The sequence below is a fragment of the Dermochelys coriacea genome, chromosome 2 (assembly GCF_009764565.3).
Source record: "Dermochelys coriacea isolate rDerCor1 chromosome 2, rDerCor1.pri.v4, whole genome shotgun sequence".
In the NCBI taxonomy this organism is placed as follows: domain Eukaryota; kingdom Metazoa; phylum Chordata; order Testudines; family Dermochelyidae; genus Dermochelys; species Dermochelys coriacea.
The window spans coordinates 165,032,054-165,053,587 of record NC_050069.1 but is presented as its reverse complement, the minus strand read 5'-3'; the positions used below and the strand labels follow the sequence as shown (position 1 = coordinate 165,053,587).

The 21,534-nt window shown below is 39.4% G+C and overlaps 1 protein-coding gene across 5 annotated transcripts in view; it reads left to right on the top strand.

Moving 5' to 3' along the window:
• Positions 1-632: 632 nt before the first annotated feature.
• Positions 633-21,534, top strand: part of VSTM2A (V-set and transmembrane domain containing 2A) — a 33,521-nt gene continuing 12,619 nt past the window's right edge. Inside the window, exons 1-4 of one of the 5 annotated variants that reach the window (XM_038390961.2) lie at positions 633-1,419; positions 3,470-3,636; positions 4,713-4,763; positions 11,733-12,069. In XM_038390961.2, the coding sequence (XP_038246889.1) occupies positions 1,341-1,419; positions 3,470-3,636; positions 4,713-4,763; positions 11,733-12,069 (634 nt within the window). In that variant the 5' untranslated portion in view covers positions 633-1,340. Of the gene's footprint in view, positions 1,420-3,201; positions 3,343-3,469; positions 3,637-4,712; positions 4,764-11,732; positions 12,070-21,534 lie in introns of those variants that run through there. The other 4 variants (XM_038390960.2, XM_038390963.2, XM_043508624.1 and 1 more) reach the window with 4 other exon arrangements.

The following is a 21,534-nucleotide window of genomic DNA, read 5'->3' as shown; positions in this document are numbered from 1 at the left end:
TACTTGTCATATAACCCTTCATGTCCTGATTTTTTTCATAGTCTTTGATATCCATGCAAAGGTATTTAGTGTTTCCTTAATGCAATGAATACTTTCTGGATGGCCCTTTCCTATAGGCAGCCAGATATTTTGGTCAGAGGGGTCTTTTTAAGACTCTTTGAACACCTATTATAGTCAAGTGTTGCCTCTTGACTATAATATGGTATCATAGTCCTATGAATCCCAGTCGATACAAGGAATGTGCAATGAATACAGTCTGGAAGGAAACATTCTTTATGTGGTTCAAAATTTCTCTGTACTATAGATACATAAATTTAACTATGGCACATCAATAAACTATCAAAGTGTCAAAGTCTGATGATTTTTTTCTGGGCAAATCACACATAGGCATGTATAAGTGTGTATAGGTATTTCCCCATACATATCCTAACATCTTATATAAATACTTGTATCCTATGATAAACTGATTATTTTTAAAACCTGTTAATCTATTTTGGGGGGAAAAAAGCTGATCAACATTTGAAATAAAAAGATTAGGTGATCATAGTTATTTGGGGCAGTGAACAAGAAGTTCAACAGCATACTCATAATAGTTAACTGTTTTCCCGTAAGCTACATTAGAGAGAGAGAGAGAGAGAGAGAGAGAGAGAGAGAGAGAGACCTACTAAAAACCAAACCACTGCATTGCTCTCTTGGTCTTTGACCGATGTGAGATGCCAGACTGGAGATTGTATCAGTACAATAAAGGCTCCTGGGTTCCATAATCATACGCAAAAATCGGCTTTCATCCAGCATGTTACCCAGCCCAAGTAACAGCAGGTAGAAAGGTATAGAGAACCCAGAAGGCGTGAAGGGTTAAAGGCATCATCGCAGCCATTAGAGGGAAAAGTTGAAGCAATGCAAGCCCAGTAGACTCCTCTCCCTTCCTCCCCTCCCCTTTTCCAAACTCCCCACTTCCTAAGCCGGATCAGCGTTCAGGGAGGACAGTCATCATCACGCAATCCTGAGCAGCTGGAGCTGACGTTGGACGGAGCTGCCAGGTAGCTGAAAAAAAGGCAGAGAAGGCAGCTGATACCCACTTTTCAACGATTCTTTTTTTTTTTTTTAGTCTGGGTTTGGACTTCAAGCATCACAGCGCCCGAGCCAGCTGATCTGAACCCTTAGTGTATTGCAATACCCTCTCTTCCCAAAGAAAAGATTCCACTGAGTAGCAGAATGCTCGCAGTGTCGCAGCTAGGGCTATAGCGGAGAGCCTTTTTGTAAATTTGTGTGTGCGATTCCTTTCTTTGAAGTCACCTTTGGTTTTTGTTACCCTGATGTGACTTTTGCTTCGCTTTGGAATGATGGGGATCTTTCTGGCTTATGTTGGATGCGTTTTCTTTTCCGTTTTGTATATTCAACAAGGACTTTCTACCCAAGGTAAGATCGCGCTTTGTCAAATGTGTTTGCCTGTGTGTACTCCCTAAAATTCGAAGCAGGGCTTCCAAAAAGATGCAGAGAGAAATATAGATTCCAAGCCTTAGAAATTACAAACAAGCAGCAAAAGAGGGGAGAAGTTTACCCCTCGTGAGAATTAAACCGACTGCTTATACTAGATTGCAAGGAGGAAAAATGAGAAACACCCTGGACAGACGAAAATGCTGTGTGTATATTTGTAATTAATGCATACATACGCGTGCTTGGGTTGTGTGTATATGTATGCTTACGGCGAATACTCACCCAGGCATACATAACTATTACATGCACACACAATATAAGATGGCTAAATCGTGTGCCTTCATTAAATATTGCAATCTTATATAGGATCTGGCTCCCTTTCCACTCTTTTCCGCGTTCCTCAGTCTCAGCCCTTGTTTGTTTCCCTTTAGTGACTATGTATAGATCTCAAAAAAGATCGACTTCTTTGAAGACCCCACTGAAAAGGGCGTCTTGAATTCCAAGCAGCCCCCGCTCTGCAGAACCCAGTTGCTTGGGACTTTGAGGGCTGCAGTGATCATTTCAGTACCATGGACAGAGCGTCTCAGGTTGCCCGCTGAACGCTGCATCATTTCTGCACACGCAATTCCTGTCTTGATATTTTTTTGTTTAGCACTGACTAGGGAGGAAAACTTCTTTCAGTCCCTGTGCATGCAGAATGAAGAGTCCCTTTGCCCGTTAACTACCTGAATAGCTAGCATTGACTAAAAAAATGTCGGGGAGGCACTGTAAAATAAAAGAAATAGCAGCTTTTTTATGCCTCTATTTCATAATACAAGTGTTTAGAAAGCAAAAGGTGGTTCAGTATATTCCCAAATCACCCCACAAATAAACTTCAAATAACGAGCTTGGAGGCATCAGGGATAAAGGGGAACACTGCAAATATTTCTTTCTAAGCTTTGTCAGCCTATAACAACACACAGCTGGGACTGGATAACTGACTGTTGAATTCTTTGAGCAATGGGTCTGTGCCTGTCCAGTGTTTCTTAGATTTGAACCAGAAGCTTTATTTATATAGATATATTTTTTTTTCTCTGGCCAGGGTGGCGTCTACAAGATTTAGCATCCAGTTTGCTCGATTTTTAAATGAGCTATACACGAACCCAAGGAAAATATAGGGAGGCTCGATGGTGCCTTCTAAGAAACATTGGTGTCTTGCACTGTGTGCATTTGTAGGAATTTTGCTCAACCGTAGAATGGTGTTGTAAGATGGGAGTAGTCATATTTAAAGAGGTGGGATGTTTGTTCGTTTTGGAAAGTGAATCTGCTAGAATGAAGAATGATAAGAATCACTGTTTATTGGTTTCATTGTGCGAGCATCAATTATCATAAAAGAATACGTGACTCAGTTAATGTGTTTGAAACGTGCATTTTGATGAGTGATCATAACCTACCTCTTAGCACATTACACATTCTAAATATCTATTTCAGTTAACCCATAGTGTTTAATCATTCACAAGGTATACACTCACGTAGCAAATGCAATACATGAGGGGTGCTGATTTTCCAAATTGCCTTTCTCTGAAATCCCTCAATGTGTTTGGTGAAATATTGCATCCCACCCAAGGATTTTGGATCTGATTCTATGTAACTTTCCTAACCCAGGGGAGCTATCAGAGGGGGTACTTAGCTCTCCCATTAGCGGGACTTGAGTACAAGAGCGGGAGTTGTGCGGATTGGAGAAAATATATAAATGTGTGAGACAAAGCGGGGAGAGGAGGAGAATGGGGGGGAGAGAGAAGAAGAAAAGAGATGGGGAAAGGGAGTGAGAAAAGATGGGGAACAGAGAAATGGGAACGATACATAGAAAGGGAGAATGTAAATGAGGCAATGAGCAAATGGACAAGGAAACAGGAAGGGAAAAAGGTAGCGAGAAAGAGAACAAGGGAAAAAAAAGACGAAAATGGTGTGTGTGTGGGGGGGGGGGCAGAATGGGAAGAGGAGAGAGGAAGGAGCGGGAGATCCCAATAAGCTGTTTGCGTTTGTTCTGCAGCAAAATTCACCGAGTTCCCCCGAAATGTCACAGCCACTGAAGGGCAGAACGTGGAGATGTCGTGCGCTTTCCAGAGCGGCTCCGCCTCCGTGTACCTCGAGATCCAGTGGTGGTTTCTGCGAGCAGCGGAGGAGCAGGAGGCTGGAGGCGAGGTGACGGGCACTCAGGTACAGATGCGCCTCCACTGGGCTTCCCCTCCCCCTCCAAGCACGCCAAAAGGGGCGCGGGGAGGGAGGAAGGAAGTGGATTTCGCCGAAGGCTTAATGCTACCCATGAACTAGCCCAGCAGGCTGCAGGGAGAAATGCCCACCCCAGGGGATGGGATCTTCGGTGCCTGCCACTCCCCTAGCTCAGCTTCACATTTTAGGAAAGCGATATGGATTTCTCAAGCCTGATTCTCTCTTCAAACAACACATATGTTAATAGAGTTGCTGCGTGCAGGACTGTATTTCCCCAATGTCAAGATACTACAACAATCCCTTATTAGCCATTGGGGCACTCGCATTTGTAGGTCTAATTCAGCAGACGGGGGGTGGGGGGTGCTGTTATTGGGGATGCACACCTTCAAAAACAAACAAACAAAAAATAATTGTAGCCTTCCAAGTCCAGTGTCGAGGACTCTTTTTTGCGGAGAACCTCTGTCCGCCCCCCCTCCCCCCCGCGTTGGTTCTGGTTGATAGTTACCTGAAAAAGATTAAACATCCTTCTAAGAGGAATCAGTTTAGGATTTCAGGACAACCACACAAGTATCCACTGAGCTCAGTCCTTACTTATGTAAAGAAAGGGGAGAGGGAGCTCTGCTTTTGCCTTGAACATTTTCCCCGAGATCGGACTGGAAAAAAATTCATTGTCTCTAATATTTTAATCCTCATATGCTGTCCACACGAGTTTTATATTAAGGATCCGTCCTGAAGCCTGATCGTAATAGGATGGAGAGTGACAGTTTAGTGCTACAAGAAGACACTACGTATCTGTTCTCGTTTTCAATACAGTGTTTTCAGTGTGCCACAATCCTATAATGCTGGCTGCCGCAATAGCACTTGCATAGAATTGAAGCTAAATTCAGTCTGTTCTACTCTCCCAATGTGGTTCTGCCTATAGGTGGCATACTTAGCATGCAAGTGTTCTCGGGGAAAGGCTGGCCGACACAATCTGCTTCGCTTTAGTGATTATTTTGCACAAGGGCCAGTAGCCCAGCACTGCACGGCAACAGCCCCTCACAACTGTCATCCTTTCCCAATAGGTGGAGCTCTTACCAGAGAGAGACTTGGACAATGACGGAACAAAGATAAGCGTAAGTATTTGGGGGAAAAACAAATAGAGAGAGAGAGCATTCCTACATAGTTCATTACTTTAAATTTGCCATTAATTTAACATGCACCCAAAAGCCTGTGGGCAACCAACTAATCACAGTCATGGAGCTTACTTTAGTTTCTCTGTTCCTCCAGCCCCCCCCCCCCCCCCAGGCTGGTTACAGGATGAGAGAGACTCAGAAAGAGATGCTTTCCTAGCCCTGTACACATTATCACAGAAACAATACAGCCCCAATGGGTTCATTAAACTGCATTGATACAGATTTCCTCAACAAAAGCAAAATGACGGGCCACGGCATGCTTGCCCCAAATATTCCTCATCCCTCAAGGAAAGCTGGATCAGTTTCCTCCTGAGCACTGCTCCCCTTTTCACCTCACCCCAGACCTACTTTCCAAGACCCTGCAGGGGGCTCTCCATGGGGTTGGGATCTGCCAGGGGGGAATAGAGCATGCTGAAGGTGGGCAATGGTTTAGGCACACTTTGGGTAGTGGTGAAGGCTAGAGATCCCTGTACCAGTGCCATGCAAATCACCCCCTCCTCCCAGAAATCCTGGGACTGTACTAGCTCTACTTTGGAGTCTCTTTTTGGGAGCAAGATTGCTCCTCCCCCTCTCCTCCTTTTATGATGGTGCTGGGGGAGCCCTGTTACCACAGTTCCATTGGAGCCATGGTGACAGGACAAGATGGAGGGGATGCGGGGCTGACAGAAGTTCATGGATTTCCTTTGGCTGGCCCTGGCCATCTGGGGACCCATTAAATTGATGGGTGCACCCTCTGGCTTATTCAACAGGAGAAAAACCCACTATGCCCTCTTCCACTCTGCAAATGGGGCAACTCCACAAGGTTATTCTCACCTGGCAGAGAGTCCCACCCCCAATTAACCCCTCCTGTGGGATTGACCCCTGGAGAGGTTGATGCAGTCCCAGAATTCTAAATGAGGAATAAATGCTGAAAGTTTGCCCAGAAATGGCATATCCCTCCAGCTGAATACGTAGCTATTTAAATGGGTGATTTCAGAAATTAGTTAAAGCTGGCAGAGAACAGACATTGATGCTGCTGAGAGGGCATCTGACCTGATAAGAGTCAGGATGCAGTTCTTCCTGTGGCAATACCGCTTTTGATTTTATTGGGTTTGCTCTCTGTGCCAAGCCTGAAGGATTGGACTCTATCTCCCATTTGGAGATTAAAATTTTTACACAATTATGTACCCTCCCCTCCCTGCTACCAGACCTCATAGCAGGGAGGGGAGGGCACAGGAGCTTTTCCCCTCTTTTGCTGTCCCTGCACTCAGAGGAGCTGAGGGACTTCTCCCTTCCAATGCCCAAGAGATTTAAGGAGATGGTACCATTGTTCATTCTTAACAAATACTGCAGTGTACACATCTCACATGGTCTCCAGAGGGATTTTGCCTCTCAGACAGAATCCATCTTGAACTCTCACAGGGGCTGACACAGGCACAATCTGGCCCTAAATCAGCAACAACCACATTAATCAGCAATATAAGATAATCATGTATGTTAAAGCCTTCACTCCCTTCTTCTCTGGTGCCTACATGTAATTAGCCAACTAATTAATGTTTGGTTGAAGGGCAGTTGGCTATAGTTGAAGTGACATTTTAATGTATATACATTATATCAAACACTGTACATATTTTGACCACAGCCCTCTCACTCACATTTCCTATGTTGCTTGTCACTTTACCCTGTAAACCCTTCACGGAATGGACCATATGTTCCAATGAGGATTGATGGACCCCTGATTTGGGCATTTGTGCACTATTGCAATAGAAATACAACCATTACCAATAAACTCACTAATTACTCAGAACATACTCATTCAAAATTCCCACCAAAGTCCATAGAAATGTTGACTGAATAAGAACTACAGGATACGGCTCATCTTTGTTACAGTTCAGGCCTTTCACATTACACTCGTCTCTTGTTATGTGTGTCGATAATTAAAGCCTGGCCATTCTTTTATACAGCCCAATATATTTATAGGCTTGTGTAATAGATATTTTATATTTGTAATAAAAATGTTGTCTACATTTCTTTGATATTCTAAATATACTTACTATAAAAAGAAACTACTTTTTCTTGGATGCCTGAATAGCATTCCTATTAGCATTAATGGAATGTATCCATACCAAATGGAGAATAAACTACTAACTGTATTTGATAAATCCTTATCAAGAGACAGTAATATGTAGGGGTTGGGTTTTTAACAACGCTGAATCTCAACATTTCTGGTGATCAGTGTCCTAACAGATAAAGCACAATATGGGACATGAGCCGTTGTCTGCTACAGACTACTAATTTACATTATGGAACAGGACGATCATCTCCTTATGCACCTATCAGTAATACGTAGGAAAAAAAGTTGATTGTGGAGGACTTCAATTTGAGTGACTGGCAGCATGAGAACTCCAGCATAAGCCATCACTGGAATTTCTAAACATTATAGATGACAATGTCCTAAATCAACCAATATAGGGAAATTATATATTAGACCTTTACCGAACAGATAAAGAGGAACTGATCACAGAACTAATATATATATATATATATTTGCTGGTCTGAATGTAATTCTTCTTGGACATTTTAAATGTGATCAAGTCATGATCACTTGTAGTTAAGCTACCATTAACTTTTATATATATATATATATATTGCTTTAATATAGCCAGTTTCACAAAACTGAAAACAATTATGAACCAAATCAGCAGGGAGAAAGAATTTAATCAGCAAAATGTGATAATTGGAAATAATTTAAGAACACCTAACTAGATGCCTCAAAAGCCACAATCCCACAACTGAAGAAGAATGTGCTGGTTAAAAACAACAAACAACAACAAAAACCCTACCTGGTTTAATGGGAAATGAAGACAACTATAACAAATAAACAAAATATAACAAATGGAAGAAAGGAGAAGTTGATAGTAAAGAATATAAATCAGAAGTTAGGGATTGAAGAAAATTGGTAAGGGGGAAGCGAGGGACATTAGGTGAAATCTATGGCCAGCAGAGTTAGAAACAATAAGGAGTTTTTTTGATGTATTAGGAATAAAAAGAATCCTGACAATAGAACTATTCCATTATTGGACGGAAATGCTAGAATTATCAATAATGATGCAATTGTTCAATAAGTATTTCTCTTCTGTATTTGGGGAAAAACAGATGATTCAGTCTTATCATATGGTGATGACAACACTTTTTCCATTCCGATTAGTATCTCTGGAGGATATTTAATAGAAGCTACTAAGTTAGATATTTTAAAATCAGCAGATCCAGATAACTTGTATCCAAGAATTTTAAAAGGGCTGACTGAGGAGCTCACTGGTCTGCTAATGTTGATTTTCAGTAAGTCTTGGAGAATCAGGGAAGTTCCAGAAGACTAGAAGAAAGCTGACGTTGGGACAATTTTTAAAAAGCGTAAATAGGATGAACTGGGTAATTATAGGCCTGTCATCGATCACTGGAAACCTAATGGAGTGGCTATTAAGGGTCTTGATTAATGAAGAACTATAGGAGGGTGAAGTAATTAATACAAATTGACATGGATTTATGGAAAATAGATCCTTTCACCTGGATATCTTTTTTTTTAATGTGTGTGTGAGATTACATGTTTGGTTGACAAAGGTAATAGTGTTGATATAAAATACATAAATGTTTGTAAGGTGTTTGACTTGGTACCACGAAACATTTGATAAAAAAAATCTAGACTATAAAATGAACACAGCACATATTAAATGTATTAAAAAACTACCTAACTGATAGTTTTCAAAAAGAAACTGTAATGAGTGGGTCTGTTTCCAGTGGGGTCCCACAGAGATTCCTTCTTGACTCTATGCTATATAATGTCTTTATCAATGACCTAGAAGAAAACATAATATCATCACTGATAAAGTTTTCAGATGACACAAAAACTGGGGGAATGATAAATAATGACGAGAACAGGTCTCTTTTTCAGAATGATCTAGATCATGGGTTAAACTGGGCACAAGCAAACAATATGCATTGTAATATGGCTAAATGTAAACATATACAACTGGGAACACAGAATGCAGGCCATACATACAGGATGGGGAACTCTATCCTGGGAAGCAGTGACTCTGAAAAAGACGTGGTGGTTGTGGTGGATAATCAGTAGAGCACGAGCTGCCAGTGTGACACAGTGACCAAAAAATGCTAATGTGATCCTGGGATATATACTACACAGGGGAATCTTGAGTAGGAATTCAGAGGTTATTTTAGCTCTGTATTTGGCACTGCTGAAACTTGTGCTGGAATCCTTTGTCCAATTCTGGAGCCCATAATTCAAAAAGGATGTTGATAAATTGGAGAGGGTTCAGAGAAAAGTAACAAGAATGATTAAGGCATTAGAAAACATGCCTTATAGTGATAGACTCAAGGAGCTCAACCTGTCTAGTTTAACAAAGAGAGGGTTAAAGGGTGACTTGATTACAGTCTGTACAGGTGTGCTGGAACAATTTTTATAGCGGGGGTGCTGAGAGCCATTGAACCTGTAAACTCTGTATATAATGGAAACCACTTCAAGCCAGGCACCCCCAGCATCCCTAGTTCCAGCACCTATGAGTCTATAAGTACATGTATGGGGAACACATTTAATAATGGGTCTTCAATCTAGCAGTGAATGGTATAACACAATCCAATAGTCAGAAATTGAAGATAGACACACTCAAACTGGAATAAGGTGTACATTTTTAATGGTGAGAGTAATTAACCATTAGAACATATTATCAAGAGTCATGGCATATTCTCCATCACTGGTAATTTTAAAATCAAGATTGGATGTTTTTCTAAAAGATATGCTATAGGAATTATTTTGGAGAAATTCTATTGCTTGTGTTATAATGAGGTCAGACTAGGTGATCACAGTGGCCCCTTCTGGTCTTAGAATCTATGAATATATAATTTGGAAGAGGAACACTATATAATTAAGCATGCTCTCTTTGCATTTTAAAATTTAGAAATGGCTAACAAGAAAAATTCTGTACTCAGTTACTTCTCTGCAACACCATTGACTTTGTTGACGTTGCATGGGGATTCATGACGGCAGAATTTGGCCCACAGAGACAGTTTACATGCTGACTGCCCTTTCAATTTCTTTTTTATTGTTTTTTTGATAACTGGATCAGTACAGGTATTATATTATTATTGATTAAGTTTAACTTTCCAGCACTTTCTGTGGATTTAACGTAGCTTACATTATGCTTGAAACATTTAATTTATACCGTGAGTACAGTATGCCATATAAAATAATTCATATGCTGAGCTGGGAACAATAACATTGTATGCTTAAAAGTCTATCACATTTCTTGCTGCTGTCATGTATCCACGAGTATTGCCCTACAAGTTACACAGCAGGTCGGATAAGGGCTTTGCCAAAATGGTGACTATGATATGTCAAGCTGTCAGGAATATTATGTTGCATAATCATAAACAACACATACCTGGTTGCAGTGTAATACTTTTCCTTTTCCAAGATCTGTCACATCTTCATTATCCGAATGTTTCTCTACTGCATATTACCTTTAATCTTCTGTATTTACATGAAATTAAGCTATATTTGCATCTGAATTTATATAATGGAAAAAGGCAGCCTAATTAAGGGCACTCCCTAAAACTCATAGCTTTCAATGATGATGAACCCTCAAACTGACTTCCTGTTAGGGTAATCCATAAATGAAAAACATGTTCTGGAATCATAGATATAAAGTAACATACAATTAAATATAAATGACTATATGGAAAGAAGCGTACAGGGAAAAAAAATCTGCTACTTTTGCTAGTGTTTCTTGGTACCTTTCACTTATGAATAAATTGCAATGTCTTGTTAGGTCTTCAAAAATAAATAATTTGTGCTTTTAAATTAATTACACAAGGTGAAAAATGCATTATGCTGCCTTAGGATAGCAAAGATTACATTGCATGTCTTGGTATTAGCTGATGCCTCAGAACATAACATAGAGTATGAGCAATTTTCTATTGTCAAATCACTGTCACAATATTTTAATAAGCACATTCTTCTATAAATAAGAGGGGGAAAAACTGGCTACATGTCACCAGATGCCTCATCATTACTGTTAACAAATGAATGCACAAAGCCTTGCACAAGTCTGAAGGAGACACATTTAATGTCAAGTGATACTTTTTAAAACAAGGAAGACTACAAGATAGTCTAATAAAGTGTTAAAAAACGTGAACATTGGCAAACATCTTCAATAAGGCTGTTAATGCAGTGGTTCAAAATCTGAATGATTCAATAAAGTTATCTAATTGGAAAGGTTTAACCAAAGAAATACACTATCAGCAGTTTCATGCAAGAAAGCTCATTAAGAATGTTCATGATCTGAAAGAATTAATTAAAGAGCATGGGAGACTGGGTTGTTTGTCTGAGGCCAATTAACATTTCAAAGCATACCATCTAAGTAGATCTGGAATTAAGTCACCAGTTGGCCATATGCCTACAGAAAGCAAAATTCATCTTTGGTGTAACTTCACAGAAATAAGAAAAATTACACCACATTGGTTTGGCCCATGGTCTTTTAGGGTATGTTATATGGCAATTAGACACTTCCAGCTGGCCTTTGCCAGTTGATTCAGGGTCGCAGGGCTCGGGTTTCAGGGCTGTTTAATTGAAGTGTAGACTTCCAGGCTCAGGCTGCAACCCTGGGAGCCCTGGGACCCTCCCACCTTGCAGGCCCTAGAGCCTGGGCTCCAGCCTGAGCCCAGATGTCTATGCTGCAATTAAACAGGCCTGCATTATGAGTCCTGTAAGCCCAAATCAGCTGGCACAGGCCAGCCCCAGGTGTCTAACTGCAGACATCCTCTTAGGATAACTGCATTCTGTATGTCAGTATGTTCTTCATAGAGAAAGAATGTTAGAATGGTAATGTCTGATATTTTTTGTTCCTGGAAAACTTGCAGACAGTGAAAGTACAAGGGAATGACATCTCCCACAAGCTGCAGATTTCAAAAGTGAGGAAAAAGGATGAAGGCTTGTATGAGTGCAGGGTGACAGATGCCAACTATGGAGACCTTCAGGAATACAAGGCTCAGGCATTTCTCAAAGTCAATGCTAACAGCCACTCTCGGCGAATGCAGGCCTTTGAAGCGTCCCCAATGTGGCTGCAAGATATGAAACCTCGCAAGAACATCTCAGCAGCTGTTCCCAGTAGCGTCCATAACTCTTCCAATCAGCGTCTGCGCTCAACCACCAGCCCCGAAGCAGCAGCTAAAATCCCAAAACAGAGTCCACAATCAGGTATGATAAGCATTTTGAGTATTTCAATGTCTTGCTAACCAGCGTGCAACTTGAGGTTAACTCAGACTGGATCACTGTGATAGGGAAAGGTTGGTGCCCAATATATACATATATATGCTAAGCATAAGTAATTGAAACTAAATATTATGGGAAACATTTTCAAAAATGTGTAAGAGGCTTAGGAGTCTAAATCCCATTGGAAGTCAATGGGACTTAGGCTTCTAAACCCAGATCCTCAAAGATATTTAACACCCAACTTCCATTGAAATCTGTGGGAGCTAGGTGCCTACAGATGTTTGAGGATTTGGGCCCTAGTGCCTATCTCATTTCTGAAAATGGGATGTAGACTCCTAAATCACATAAATGCTGTTGAAAATGTTGCACTGTGTATGCTTTAGGAATGGTTGCACAGAGAATATGTATTTGCCAATAGTCAGTCGTCAGACTGAAGACACTAACTTGGTAATGCTTCATTTTCTGTCACACAGAAAAAAACCTCTGTTTTATATGGAAGCTATGAATAACCTACACTGGAGTGAGTGTTTGCCATCTAATATACAATGGTGAATGCTACAATTACACATACAGTGTGAGTCTCCACTGTTACATGATAGTGATGGTGAGAGTGAGGAAATGAAGAAATAGAACACACAAACGATCAATACAAGCTCTTTGGAAATGCAAAACGACCAAAAAAAAAAGTTTTGAAAAGTCAGCTGTGCCAGTTAAAGCTTCTGATACTATCTCACATGACCTTTTCTTAAGCCAACTAGGGAAATATAGCCTACACAAACCTACAACACATGGGTGTACTACTGGTTGGAAAACATATTCTTAGAGAAGAGTTATCAATGGTTCACAGTCAAGCTGGAAGGATATATTGAGTGGAGTCCCACAGGGATCTGTTCTGGGTCTGGTTCTATTCAATATCCTCATAAACAGTTTTGATAATAGCATAGAGTACACTTATAAAGTTTGCAGATAATGCCAAGATGGGAGGGGTTGCAAGTGCTTTGGATGACAGAACTAGAATTCAAAATGACCTTGACAAACTAGAGAAATTGTCTGAAATTAATAGCATGAAACTCAGTAAGGACAAATGCAATGCACGACACTTAGGAAGGAATAATTAATTGCCCAAACACAAAATGGGAAATGATTGCCTAGGAAGGAGTACTGCAGAAAAGGATCTGTGAGGTATAGTGAATCATAAACTAAAGATGAGTCAACAATGTAAAAAAACCCATAATTCTGGGATATATTAGTGGCAGTGTTGTAAGCAAGACACCAGAAGTAATTTTCCCTCTATATTCAGCACTGATAAAGCCTCAGATGAAATACTGTGTCTAATTCTGGGCATCACACTTTGGGGAAAATGTGGAAACATTGGAGAAAGTCCAGAGAAGAGTAAGAAAACAATTAAAAGTTTAGAAAACATGACTTATGAAGAAAGATGAAAAAATAGGATTTGTTTAGTCTGGAAAAGAGAAGACCGAGAAGGGACATAACAGTTTTTAAGTATGTAAAAGATTGTTATAAATAGAAGGGACACAAATTGTTCTATTTTAATCACTGAGGACAGGACAAGAAGTAATGGGCTCAAATTGCAGCAAAGGGGATTTAGATTAGACATTAGGAAACATTTCCTAAGTATAGGAGTAGTTAGCACTGGAACAAATTACCTCGGGAGTTTGTGGAATTTCTATCATTGGAGGTTTTTAAGAACAAGTTAGACAAACACCTGGTAGGGATGGTTCTTAGTAATACTTACTCCTGCCTGTTTGCAAGGTACTGGACTAGATGAACTATTGGGGTCCCTTTCAGTCCTAAATTCCTATGATTCTCTGAGTTACTTCCAATGTACCAAAAGAGAATGCAGTTGAGCAAGGCATTTAAGCATGTGCCTAACTTTAAGCATGTAAATAGAGCTGCTGAAAAAAATTTCCAATTGAATGTTTTGCCAACAGAAAATGTCATTTAATTGAAACTGAAACTTCCTATGGAGATGTGTTGATTTCCAAAGAAATTCCCTTTTGGGAAATAAAATGGGGTGGGGGGAATATTTTGATAAGTCAATACATTCCACTGTGACATTTTTGGAATGGAATGTTTTGATTTTTCATGTCAAAATGATCTTTTGTTTGGAAATTTATTTTCATTTATATTGTAAATATATATAAAATCTAAACATGTCAAAATTGAAATGCAATGTTTCAATTTTATCGAAACAAAGTGTTTTGATTGATATGATTACATTTTTTCCTGTAAATTTCATGTCACAGGAATTTTAGGAATCCTTTGTTTTCATTCAAAACAAAACTAGTTTCAAAATCACAGAATTTCCTGCAAATCAGAACCTGAAATCCTCAAACAGCAATATCTGTGACTAATTCTACTTAAATCAATGGGACTAGTTAGAAGCTTAAAGATAGACACATACTTAAGCACCTTGACCAGAATGTGGATGCAGCAGGTAATCCATTAAACTGTTCTGGTAGCATTACAGGTATAAAAGATTTACCAATTCAATAATTTATCCAACATTTTGCCCTGTAAGGGCTGTGTCCTGCCAATGCTCTGAATGCAAACCTCTCATTGATTGTTACAGGCATTCCAAAAATCAAAATAACATTCAGTCATAGCTCTGAGAGGGCAAGACATATACTTATCTTCATGCTTCAACATTTTCTCAAAATGATATTTATTGTAGGCGAAGTACAGACAGTCCTAATAATAAAGTATTAGCAATTTAATCTCTTACATTCATGTGTGGTTTCTGATGAAGCAAAGTTTCATGATCCATTCACAAAGCCAAATTCACCTACTGAGGAAAATTGACTTTCACCAGTACTGATTTTGACTCAATATATTGTATGTTGATTTCTCTTAATCAACACTCAAGTGCTATAATGTAACTGACAGTGGAGTCTGCACCAATAGTTTAACTTTTGAGGCTCAGGATTGATTTTCCTCATATTGAGAAGACTGGGGGCTTAATTTTTACTTTCCAACTGATTTGGTGATATTTTAGACCCACTTTGAATTCATTTTTCAGAGGTGTAAATGCCTACAGAAGGTACCAGGCACTGGAGAATTTGGCCCACATGTCTAGTGATTCCAACTGAGGAAGAAGAGGCATCCAATTTTGGGACATCAGAATGGCAGAACAGAGATAGTAGTCATAGGCAGGCACATTCTGGATGATCTTTCTTACTGATGTAATTAACCAACATGTGTCTGCCCTAATTTCGTTATGTGGTTCAAAAGAAAATTAATCTCTTTTCCCATATTTCAACGTAGTGCTCAAATACAGAAACTAGCAGGAGACAGACATTTTTGTGTTTCATTCACTTTTATGCAGTGAAGGAACCTATCCTAGGGAATGGAAACATTGTTAAAAATTAAAATATACCTGCATAATTCAAATGTTTGTGATTATATTTCATACAATGGGATAGACTGGGATACCTTTACTTCTGTTGAGTAGTACCTTGACATGAATGGGACTGCTTGCAGAATAAGATTTCACCCAGTGTGTGTAACGATGTCAGAATTTAGTCCAATATTAGAGTTGGGGTTTTATTACCTTATGACCAACATTAAATTTTCTCCTTGCATTGATCAGCACATTGCAAAGAAATCTGGGTCCTATAATTACAGGAAAAGACTTGGGAATTAGGGAATTTTAAATCTATATATTTTGCCTATGAGGTAGGAAAGATCAGTTCCTTCTGATTGTATGATGTTTTCTCTGCACAATTTATATTTGAAAAGTAGGCATCACTCTGTTGAACTCTTTCACTGCTCATGTTCACCCAACGTTCTTTTTAGTGTCAGTTTTCAGTTGGCAATAGAGATCTAAAAAGTACCGCTAGAGAATAATTTCTCAACCCAAGGGCAGTTGTTAACATAAAAAGAAAAAAACATTTGCCAGCTATTACCATTTTAAAGTACCCGAGGTTACCATAATTTCCCACTATACTCAGGAGAAAGAATATTTGTGGTAACTGTGAGGGAACTGTATAGCAATGGTTGGTAAATGATAACTTTTTGATGGCTTATTCTGTATGTATGGTTTATGGGCTTTTATATATCTCTGTGGCTCTTGTATATCTGTTATTTACCTCACAGATGTTGTGAATCTTAATTCATAAGAGTCCACACATCACTGTGAAATGTTTAAATAAAAATGCTATATATACTTGCAAAGTATTCTAGTTATAGAAATAGATACAGAATAGACAGAGTGTGCACCAGAAAGAACAAAACCATGTATTCCACACCAAAAAAAACAAAACAAAAAAACACTGAAGAAGTATTACGTTCTATTTTAAAATAAAAACAAAACAGGGATGCAAAAGTCAGAGCTGTCATAGCTTGACCCTTTGATTGCATATGCCTGGGCTGCTGCAAATGAAGTTTGCCATCACAGCGTAACAGCAATCTGACTAATATGACAGCCTAATATGCATATATTCAGCAAAATGTCTTATGTAGGTGGAGTGATAGACATTTTCTCTGCATAATTCATAAGAGTGTATCATATTCCAAAGGTAATACTACACATTTCATATATCACAAGGTCTTGTAACTGTAGGTAATGGTGTAATTTTCTTGGGGCAAACTGTGAAATTAATTTGGGCCTATGCAACATTCTCTCAATTTTTGACAGGCCTTGTGTGCAAAAAATTTCTTCTGTGAAAATTTTTGTGCGCGCGGTGTTTTGCCGTCTGCGTGGGGTTTAGGATCTGTGTGCGCACGTACATGCGCACCGCTTAGAGGGAACAGTGGTCCTATGCAACGGCAAGCCAAATGAACTAGAGGGACTGGGCCAGATTTGTCATTTCATTTCTGTAAATCCAGAGCAACATCACAGACATCAGTAGAGTCAGTCTAGATTTACACCACTATGGCTGACCCACTGAAAATGTGTGCATCCCAGATACTACTCCCATTCCAAAAATCTGGGACAACATTCAATACCATTACCTGCAGCTCTGTCTTTTCTCATTGAGTCTGGGCTGACAGATCACAAAGAGGCCATAGCTACAGATAAAGAAATCATTTTAGGCCCAAATTCTGACTGCTTAAATTCAGATTTCTCAGATTCCTAGGAAACCTGTGTGCTTCTCAGGATTCACTAACTCAAACACAGAACTAGCTACATCTTAGTAACCCTTCTGCCATTTTAGAAAAGAGATATGTGAGGAGCAACTCCTTCGATGGCTCGGGGTTCAGTATGTAACCTGGGAGGGAACAAGCAGGGGAAGATGGGTCTTTGCATCTTGTAGCACCAACTGAATTCCTTGAATCAGGAAGACCCACAGCAAACTTCAGAACCAGGTAGGAGGACAAAGAGAAGAAATTATAACATTATTGGAATCTACTGATTCTGGTAAATGGATGTGCTCCCCCCCCCCCCCGCCGCCATTTGGGTCTATTTAGTCTGTAGTTCTGAATCTACCAGCTTTGAATGCAAGACACACTTTTATGCCCAAATTGTAGTGTTATAGAATATTCACCAACATTTTTTTCTTTCTGTCTATATATTAGATCTCCATATATAGTCAGCCTACAAAAAACCTGCAGCCTTCACTGATGTCACTGGCAAAATTCTCACTGATGTCATTGGGAACAAGATCAGACCCTTTGGGGCTGATTTTTGGAAGTGTTGAGCATCCACTGTGCCTGCTGAAGTCAACATATCTGTGGGTGCTCAGCACTGCAGAAAATCAGGAACATATGTATTGGGTTTAAAATAATAAAGAGCACCACTGATTTTGTTTTCTTTAACCTTTTCTATATCTATTTAATAATTCCATCAATAAGATAATGTGTAGGTAATAGGCTATCTACTATCTATTACAATTAGATATCTTTACATACCATAATCTTTAATTTTTTTTTTACTTAAAAGGAATTGCATATTCACCTTTTCTGATAACAATTATTTTTAGTTAGTCTCAAATAACAGAATAAACTGTGAAATTATTAGTTGATACTCAGTAAATGTGAACCTCAATCTGCAAAGTGCTAAATGCCTTCAGCTCCCATTGTTCTCACTTGTGATGCAAGGAGCAATAATGATATGAGAAAACAAGAATGAGCAACTGAGGAGAATAAACACCTCTCTCCATCAAGGAGTGATGTAACAGACTCCAAACACTTCTACACACTCTTTTCTATTAAATAAAGTGTGGTCCAGGGAATCATATTTTTCTACTTGAATGGTATACCTTGATCACCTTCAGCACTCATATAGATTGAGATGATCACAACACGTCTTCCGTTCTTCTCTTATCTTGGCCTTCCTACCCCATGTGTGGCCATGCCTTTTTACAATAAAATCTTCCCATCTCTATGGAGGTTGGCTGAGTGGTCATTTCAATTCCCCTGGGTACCACTCAGTGACAGCGGCAGTCCATTGATTGTCAGTGAGCCTCGCTTTATGACCAGCCCATCACATTTTATTATACCTGCTTTAAATGACTGTATACCATTCATTTTGACTAAAACAAAGCAGAATGATAGCTAGTAATTAAAAAATTGATAGAAGTGTCTATACATTGTATTATAAAGCTGTATCTGGGGTGAGATTATTTTTGTTCCAAGTTCTACCTTAAAGTAAATTTTGATGACAAGATTTTGTTAGGCTGGGATTTTCAAAAGAGAGGAAAGGAGTTAAGTTGCTAACTTCCTTAGGGTTCTTTGAAAAACCCAGTTTAATGTATTTTGTATATATGCCTATTCCAGGCTTTGGGCACCCTGGGGGCAATCCTAGTCCCATTGAGGTCAATGACAATACTCCCGTTAACTTCAGTGGGGCCAGGAATTCATCTCCTGATGCCTATTAAAATACATAAATATATTAAAACAGTAGCAACTGCCCCCAGCCTCCCATACAACCACCAGTCAGTAAGAAAATATTATAGAACAAAAATCTCATCACCCCTCACGTTCCCAATAGAGATAACCAGTTTGAGACCTGAGAAGAATGTACACAACAACAACAACAACAACAACTGCATTTCTATGTATTTGGTGATTTTCTAAATGTTCTAGTAATTACAGGGCTCAGTCCAGACAGGTGGAGAGCACTGTGACCGGATCCCATTAAATACATAAGCACATGTTTAACTTTAAGCACCTGAGTAGTCTCACTGAAGTCAATGAGCGTATTCACATGCTTTAAAGTTAAGCACATGCTTAAGTACATTGCTGGATGTAGGCCAAAGTGCTCAGCACCTTACAGGGTTGAGCCATACAAGAGGATTACTTTTCTGAGGCAAGCGTGGAGAGTAATATCAGTTGCTTTGTTCTGTGGGCTCAGCACTGGGTAGTTGCCTCCCCTAAAGTCAGCTCAGTATGTTGGGGCCATACTAGAGCTGAAAAAGGAAATGTTCATTTTGAAATACCTTCCCATGCTCAGAAATTCATCTCACCCTTTCTGTGCCTACAATACTATTTACCAACACACACCTATATTTAGATCTATCCTATATACATACATACCACATTTAGCGATCCATCTACCTAACTAGCTATAGATATTGCCATGCACTTTCTTAAGAGTATCACTTATTTTTTAGTCATTTAAAAATGCTTTAATCTCTATTGGTTGCTTCGCGTCCAGAGCCAAACATGATAAATTTCATGGGGGAGCCTCTGAGAAATCGCCTTAGCAGAGGGAGCATAGAGCAAATAATTCAGTTCCACATGTCTGGTACAACTGCTAATTAACCACGGGGAAGAATACACATAGGTCATGCAGTTTTGTTTGTCTGTTCATCCAAATTACTTCTCATTGCTGCTCAGTCTGGTGTCTTGCGCCAGGACATTGGAAATGGCAGTGCATGTGATAGAACACTCTTAGAAAACAGATGGGGTTTCCTTGCTTCAGAAACCATCCCATTTGTTACCTGACAAATACACAGCATTTTTGCCTGGTTTTGGATGTGAAGCAGGGAACTTCCTTTCTCTGATAGAAAAACCCACTCCCTTCACAAAGGTTACAATGTAAAATGAATGGGCCAAATTCTCTGTTGGCTTAAATGGATAAAACACTACTGAAGTCAATAAAGCTGCATCTGCTTATGCTAACGGAGAAGTAAGCCTCTGTAAATGTATTTTAATGTTATACAGGGCCTTGGGGGTGAGAGTGGAGAATCCTGGCTTTTACCAGTTCATATTAGGTGGGGAGGCATAACAAGCTGGTTGGGAACTGAAAGAAGAGAAAGAAAGACAAAAAAACACAGCTATTTGGAATTATTTCAGGGTTATTTTTTCCCCCCGGATGGAATCTTTCCTACGTGATTCACTCTGAAAGCTTAGCCCTGGTCTGCTCTAAAACACTGCACTCTTAGTAATTAGGCATTCTCTGAGATTTTTCATTGGACTAAATAATTCACAAGGCACAGCAATGCTAACATCAGATACCCTCCTCTGGGTGTGAGTAGTAGCTATAATAAAAATAATTAATCCTGGTTGGTTGTTTAGAAAGTTGGATGTCATTTGAAGAACATATGAGGATCTCTCTCTGCACCGGGCACACGGTGTTGGGGTTTTTTCCCTTTTTCATTTGACCATTTCATTCACAAACTGCGTCTGATACACTTTGTTATTGAAATTTGCTACAGAGAGAGAGAGAGAGAGAGAGAGTTTGTGTATGATACATCTCATTGAATTTTGACCCCCACCTATTGGTAAATACTACTTGCCTGGAACAAGGGCTGTCTAACACAATGAAAAGAGTTAAAACATAAAAGTGAAAGATAATGGCCACAAACCGTATTGTAGATACAACTCATACAGACTCTACATGCTCTGCAACAGTGACCAAAACACAGTTAGGAAACCATTTTGTTGCTGCTGTTTCTTCTGCTGCTAATGTAGTTATTACCTTGGCTGCTATTGTTGCTTCCACGCACAGTGTCACTGGGGAAACTGTCCAGAGAACTAACACCTGCAGAAGAGCAGTACCCATTGACACAATGAAAAACAAAATACACTGCTGAACACTGCAATAGATCTACTGTATTCCCCCTCCTCCAATTCCCTGAGCCACTGAACAAAATATTAAAATGATAAGATTTGTTGGAGAGAAGGAAAAAAATTAAGAACTGAGGGAAAGGCAGTATGCTGTTACTAAATCATTAAGGGCCTGATTCTCAGCTGATGTAGGCTCATTATCTTAAAAGGAGCAATGTTAATTTATACCAGGCCTTAAATATGATAGTACTCTATCTGCCTGAATCTTCATCTGCTGAAATAAGAGCTCACACATTTATTTATTTATTTCTTGAAACATATACAAAAATATATGTGGGTGACCATACTATGCACTAGGTGCACATAGAATACTGGCAAAGGACTGCCCATGGTTCTAACCACCCCTACCCTCATCGCCCTGGGGAAAAAAGTAAAAAATAGATGTAAAGGGAATGGTAGAGAAGCTCAGTGATTTAG